Source organism: Microtus ochrogaster, unplaced genomic scaffold (assembly GCF_000317375.1).
Source record: "Microtus ochrogaster isolate Prairie Vole_2 unplaced genomic scaffold, MicOch1.0 UNK1, whole genome shotgun sequence".
In the NCBI taxonomy this organism is placed as follows: domain Eukaryota; kingdom Metazoa; phylum Chordata; class Mammalia; order Rodentia; family Cricetidae; genus Microtus; species Microtus ochrogaster.
In genome coordinates this window covers 353,224-360,085 of record NW_004949099.1, presented here as the reverse complement: position 1 = coordinate 360,085, position 6,862 = coordinate 353,224, and the positions used below count along the sequence as shown (strand labels likewise).

Below are 6,862 nucleotides of genomic sequence, written 5' to 3'. Positions count from 1 at the left end.
GAGCATGGTGTGAACTGGCAGGAGGGTGCTGTGGGGAGCACAGTGTGAACTGGTAGGAGGTGCTGTGGGGAGCATGGTGTGAACTGGCAGGAGGGCGCTGGTACAGTTCATCAGGGCTATCTCTGTTGTGAGATGGCCAGGGAGGAAAATAACATCGGTCTTCCAAAATCAGTCACCAAAAATCAGGGCTGTCATCTGTTGGGGCAGGGACGATGTCCAGCCTGACTCATCACAGCCTAGCCTCTCAGCTTCTGACTCTTCAGACCCATTGTTTTATAAAAGACCTGGCTGGGAAGGCACTTCTAGGGGCGTTTGAGCTGCTGCATTTGTGTACAGGCACCAGGAGGGCTACTGGCTGCTGTGATTGGCTGGGCCTGAGAACTGGGATGCTCAGACTCCCAAGCTGAGGTCCTCCCCGGGATCCTCCGCCTTCACCATCATATGTCCATCCTAATTTTCCCCACCTTTGCTGAGTCTTTGATGACAATTCCTGGTGACATCTTTAGGATGGGACATTAGTGAAGAAGTTCCCATCAATACTTTGATGTCAGTTCAAAATCTTTAAAGAAGTCAGATGTCCAGGAGCCTCCAGCAGACCAGGGAAGATCTGTCATCTGAAGGTAATGGTGTGCACTAAATGAAAACAAGCCCTGTGCCTCATTTGTGTTGGTTCCCATGAGTCAGGACTTCAGGCAGGGTCCTACTGAAAATGCTGGGGCCAATAGAGGTCTAAGGTCCAGTGCAGTTGATTGGTCTCTGAGCAGCAGGCTACACCCAACCTTGACCCACATGGATGACCCAAGGAAAGCAAACTTAACCTACTTTCTTTAAAAACTGAAAAACTCTGCTGGGCATGGTGGTACACACCTATAAGCCTAGAACGCAGGAGGCTGGAGCAGAAACACCTTGAGTTCAAGGCCAACCTGGGCTATACAGCAAGAACTTGTCTCACAAAAAGAAACAACAAAACATCAAACCAAAATAATAATAATAACAAAAGTGATGAATTCTGCCTGGAGCTGCGTCAGCTCTGTAGCTAGAGGACAGCTCTGGACAGACCCAGTTTCTTCTTTGGGGGCTCCAGTTGTTGTGAGCAGAGCAGGCCAGGGTTAAGACCTGGGGCAGATCAATGCCTAGATCCTAGGAGAAGAGAAAAATCTACAGAAAAAGGTGGGATGGAAGAAGAATGAAGCCAACTTTCTGATAGAAACCAAATCGACTTGGTGTATCGAATGTCCTCTCCCGAGGCAGAGTCAGAGGCTCTAGGGGGCTGATGGGGGCGGGCTTTACACTTCTGAGTTAGACAATGTCCTCCTCCCTAAGCAGCGTTATATACTAACTGTCATTCTGTCTCCAGACAGTACCGAGCAGCCCAGGGATGTGGGTGAGCCCAATGGGTCAGAGCACCCTTGGGTGCTCAGGTCTCCTTCTCCAGAAGGGAGTGGAGAGGTTTGGTAGCAATTTTGTTAATAATGCCAACGTTCTGAAAGGGAAGAAAACAAAACAAACAAACAAAATCCAACAGTGGGATATTTATCCTAATGCTTGAAAATAAATAGGAAAGTTAAGTTTCTCCTTCTGAAAATAAAGCAAAAACCAAGGCAAAAGCATGGAAAATAAAGGGCTGGTCCCCTTCATGGATTTGGCCCATAACTCGCTGCTAATGCCGGAGCTCACGAGGAAGTTAATCCACTTAGCCAAGCACTGGCATGTGTGTCCTCCCTAGGTGTCCCCGCAGGCTCTTTTGTGCTCTTGCCCCCGTGGGAGGGGGCTCTGCCACTGGCCTTGCTAACTTTGCGACCATGTGTATCTGGGGGGACTTTTCCGCTTTGAATCTTAGAGGGCATGACCTCCAAATAGCAGTTCTGTTCCCATCAGAGTCACTTTTGGCCTCTGTCCCTACAGCCCCTGGGAGGCACCCCTCCCCTCAGTCGGGCTTTATCAAAGTGGCTGGACGTTTCTGTTTGGTGTAACGTCACAGTCAGCTGTTCTTGTATCGTTAATGTGGATGCCTGACATTGACTTAAGAGATCAAAGATAAAACCATTATCCATCGAATAAATAAGACACACATCCTGGCAACAGCTTGAGGAGATGTCAAGGGTCCTAGGAGGCCACGCTGTCTTCATATAGTAATAGGCTTCTCCCTTGTCCATTTTGTACATCAACCATGGAGTCTCTGCTGGGACCAGATGGCCCATTGAGAAGAAACAGCCTGGTATCCATGACTGGCAGGAGACACCAACCCAAGTGCATGCCGGGTGTGGGTTAGCAAGAAGGCCAGGAAGCCCTTTGAGGTTCTTGTTCAGTTTGTCTTGAAACATTGTCTACTGGCCTCTTCTCTAGGGTGCACTGAGGAAGCCCGGCAGGCAGAGTTACCACACAGTTTTGAAGGCCCGTAGAGGACAGATGGCCGCACAGGCATTGCGCCCTGCACAGGGAAAGTCTGCCAGCAGGTCCCAGGAACGTGGGTACTGCCAGTGGCATTGTCCCAAGAAGCTTGTCTGGTGTTGGCCTTCCATAGGTCACCTGGCCGAATTCCTCCTCTGGGATCTTCAGACCACTGGCAGAGAAGGAAGACAGAGTGAGCGATGTGGGTCCAAGCTGGGGAGACAAGCTGGGGACAGAGACTTTGGGGCAACATCATCCAATGTCACTGATGTCTCTCAGGAACCAGGCCCAGTTCTAGACCAGAGTCAGGGCATCAGTTTCTGAAACTATGCCTTCAGCGACAGATAGACTATGAGTTACAGCAGAGGGGGTGGGGTTGTAATGGAGAAAGATGAGTTAGAGTAGCCAGGAGGTTGGGGCACATATTTCTGTCAGGAAGGCTGCAGTTCAGCTAAACCCATGACCGGTTTTCCTGTCAGGAGTGGCAGGGAGAAACAGCCCTTCACTTCCCTCCTGTTTGGTCTCAGCACCTCTGTGCCAACTTGGAAAATGGTGGCCATTTTCTCCACCCAGCGGTACCTTCCCAGGAAGGAAAGGGGAGAAACTGTCTTGTACCTGTCTCAGAGTGGCAGCAAGCGGTCCTTCCCTTCAGAAGGGCGCTGGGCTTCTCGTGTCTGCAGACAAGGGCGCGGCACCACTCACAGTGCTTGCGGATGTGGCAGCAGCTGGTGACAGAAGGGACAGGTTGAGTTGCACCTGCCTGGCAGGGGAGCCCAGCTGGGCAGCCCTGGGTTCTCACTCATCAGCCGCGCCAGACCCTGAGGACCCGGACAGTTACCCACCAGCCTCAAAGAACCTGTTGGCTGCTGCACAGACAGGGCCACCATTATTGCTGGAGCTCTGCCTAGAACTCCCTGGATCACCTGGCTCCAGACTCCCTAGTTGGCTGAGGGGACAGGCCAGCCACCTAGCTGCTTGCTGTCTCCATATTGGGCCAGCTGAGAAGTTCTGCCAGTGTAGCAATGGCTTTATAGCAGACATGAGGACTAAGACCAGCAGACCCTGGGGTTGGAGGCCATCATGCTTCAGGGGTGGCCAAGTCATCCCTGGGCTTGTGTCCCAGATGCCCGATCATCAGCAACTCACCAGGGCAGTGTCTCTTATTGGACTGTGTGCAATCTGGCCAGCCTTGGAGGACAAAAGCCTGGCCTTGCTTTTATATCCAGCCTCATCAAAATAGCCTTTGTGCTTTCTGCCGTCCCAGCCTTCAGTCGACCTGAACTGTGCTGACAGGCTGCCTTTAACTGAAGAGCGCCTTGGGCCAATTCAAACTAGGTAGGATCCTCTGAGCCCTTTGACTTAGAATAAACCATCCCAGGGATGAAGTCCAGCTTGGTGTCAGCTGCTGGGAATCCAACACTGTGTATCCAGGGCTCTGGTTGTACCAGCCAGGTCAGTGGGCAGCTATGGACAAGCTAATAGGATAAGACACTCCTGCAGTCTCCTTTGACCTGGGGCTCAACACAGCTCCCTGGAGGATACAGTTTAGACGGTGGTGGTGGAGAAAGAGGGAGGGCGCCGAGGGTGAGGACACCAGGGTTGCAGCCATAGCACCGGGAGCTCCTGACGTAACTTCAGAATTTATCAAATGCTTTTTGCAGGGAGGAAGAGCTTTGCTGCAGACCAGGGGCGCTGAGCTGTTTCCAGCTCCCTCCAGAGCCCCTGCCCAGCTCACAGGTTTTCAGAAGGTTCTGGGTTCACAGGCAGGGGTAGGGCATGTCTTTGATTTGACATGACTTCTAGAAGAGCCCAGAACCACTGCTATTGCCCACCCGTGTTCCAGGGTTTGCAACGTATTGCCTGACACTGGGTGGAGAGACGTTAACCATCTTAGCTGACGTCACTCTCACGTCACAACAATGTGGCTCTTCTGTGTGGCCATGTTCTAGTTGCTCCTGGCAAGGCAGGCCGTTGGGGGGCATGAACACAGGGGTGGCAAATACTCACTGGATCAGCACACAGGTGACAATCAGGACAGCCAGGGCCACGATAGAGACCACCACCAAGGCAGTGATGGCCTGTTTCTTCTGACTGGCAGCCACCACGGCCAGGAGATCTGCATGCTCGCAGCGAACCCCCACGTACCCAGAGTGGCAGCTGTGGGAAAGGAATGTTAGCTTGCCTCTGACAGAGGGGCTTCTTTACCCAAGCTATGCTGGAAGGACCTGGGCTTGTTGGACAAGTCCCAAAGGGCCTCCATCTCCCTTGTGATTGGAGACCCAGGCGTGAGGCCTCTTTCTTGCCATGCTGCTGCTTGCTGAGGGGAGGGGAAACTGATCCCCTTCTTCACCAAGGGAGCACTTGGGATCTCTGCACTGTGTTAACTCTCGAGCACTGAGGACGAGAACTTCATTTTGGTAGGCAATGAAGCTCTGTGTGTGCATGCTCATGCGTGTGTGCATGCTGGTGTAGGTGCATGGATGTGTGCACATCTGTGGAGGCCAGAAGTCACTGTTTCGTATCTTTCTCCATCACCTTTTGTCTTATTTTGGAGACAGAGTCCCTTACTCTATCTGGACTTCCCCTATATGGCAAGGTTGTCTGGCCACTAAGTTCCAATGACCCCCTTGCCTCTGTCTCCTCAGCTATGGGGTTAAATAAATCGCTACACCACTTTTCCCCATGGGAGTTAGCAATCTGGACTCAGGTCTTCATAGTCTTGTGGCAAGTATTTTACCAACTGAGCTGTTTCCTCAGCTCCAAATCCAGGTGTTTTTTTTTTTGTTTGTTTGTTTGTTTGCTTGAGACAGGGTCTCCCTATGTAGTCTTGGCTGTCCCAGAACTCACTATGTAGACCAGGTTGGCCTCAAACTCACAGAGATCTGCCTGCTGGGATTAAGGGCATGTGTTATCACGCCTAGCCCAAATCCAGGTTATTTTAAAACCAAATTTGCTTATTTAGAATTTTGAATGAAAAAAAAATACACTAGATGAGTAGTTGGTGCTTGCCTTTTCTGTCTTCTTCACCAAGTTTAATTAGCCCCAAGTCCATTTCCTGCTTGGTTCAGTGCATCATCTGGTCCCTCCAGGAAGGGATGAGGGCCTGGCACTGTCACCTGGTCACATCAGGGCTGAGAAGCCTCTGGACTCCTGTGAGATCTTGTGTGTTGGCAGCCAGTGAAACACGCCTGACCTCCACACAGTGAGTGAAGACATTAATGAGGTCAGGTGTGAACGTGCATGCTGGTGCGTGCATCGCCAGCCCATTCATTCCTGGTCTGGCTGCACCCGCAACTTCTCTGGCTCTGTCATGCCAAAGGCAGCCTCCTGTCTGCGCAGGGTTGCTTGGCGGACAGTTTTTTATGATGCCCTGGTGATGACGAGACATGGCCACTTGCTTTCCTGGCATTCCTTCAAGCATGCGACTCTTTTTAACAGAAAAGTGACACCACGGTCCCTTTTTAAAAATCCTCAATGTCAATATTGAGTTCCAGCTCTCTCAGGCAGGAAGCTTCCTTGAGGAGCAACCCCACATCACACACCGAATTTACATTATATTATATACATTTCTAACTATGGCTAAGGTAGCTAATATTCTTAAGTCTATGCTTGAATTACCTTTAACTTGCAGCTGTCAGGTAAAAGGGCTTTAAAGAACACAGGAAGGACAGGCCCTCCCTGGGGTACCCGGGGCTGTGCCAGGCTGGCTCCGCAGCCATCCTAGGTGGGATCCCTGAGTTCAGTCTTCTCAGCCCCCAGGCCCAGCTCTCACGAAGGCTCATGGAGCCGCAGGACAAACAGGGCATGTTTTCTCAGATCATGCCTTTTTTCCAGGGCTAGACATCAGCATCTGGATGCTGAAGGGTCGGGCATTGTAGGGGGTTTAAGGCTAACGGCAGCCTGAGATACGGGGTGCACACCCTTCACCGAATCACCCAAAGGTGGCTATTAGTTGAAGCCCAGATAGTTGAGTTTATTATTGTTTTTGTAGCCTTGGCTAGCTCACACTCATGATCCTCCTGCCTCAGCTTCCGAATGCCTGGATGGCAGTCGTGCACCACCAGGCTTGGCTACTTGTTCTTTGGTTGGGGTTACTTTGTGTTTGGTGTGCTTTCTCGTTTAATCTTGTTATGGAAAAGCCGAGCCACACTTTCCCTGCACCTGTTCTCGGAACTTGAAGGACATCTGTACCAAGTCCAAGACTGGAGACTGGCTCCCTCTCCTTTGCCAGATGGTAGGCTTATGGTTTAGCGTCTTATCTTGAAAAGTAGAAAAGACTGGAGTTTAAGTTAAGCGTGCTGTAAAGAGCTTGTGTCCTTGGTAACTAAGAAAGTTAGGCAGTGTTAACAGGGAAATAGAAGAATGCCCTGAGGACCTAGATAGTCGGGCTGTCTACACGGACTCTCATGTAGATAGATGGGCTGTCTACACGGACTCTCATGTAGATAGACGGGCTGTCTACACGGACTCT

At 51.1% G+C, this 6,862-nt stretch overlaps 1 protein-coding gene across 1 annotated transcript in view; it reads right to left on the bottom strand.

Moving 5' to 3' along the window:
- Window positions 1–915: 915 nt before the first annotated feature.
- The window catches only part of Tgfa (transforming growth factor alpha), a 90,953-nt gene continuing 85,006 nt past the window's right edge, over window positions 916–6,862 (bottom strand). The window contains exons 4-6 of the mRNA XM_013352884.2: window positions 4,399–4,548; window positions 3,007–3,116; window positions 916–2,563 (exon numbers count right to left, since the gene is read on the bottom strand). Of these exons, the coding sequence (XP_013208338.2) occupies window positions 2,556–2,563; window positions 3,007–3,116; window positions 4,399–4,548 (268 nt within the window). The 3' untranslated portion in view covers window positions 916–2,555. The remainder of the gene's footprint in view (window positions 2,564–3,006; window positions 3,117–4,398; window positions 4,549–6,862) is intronic.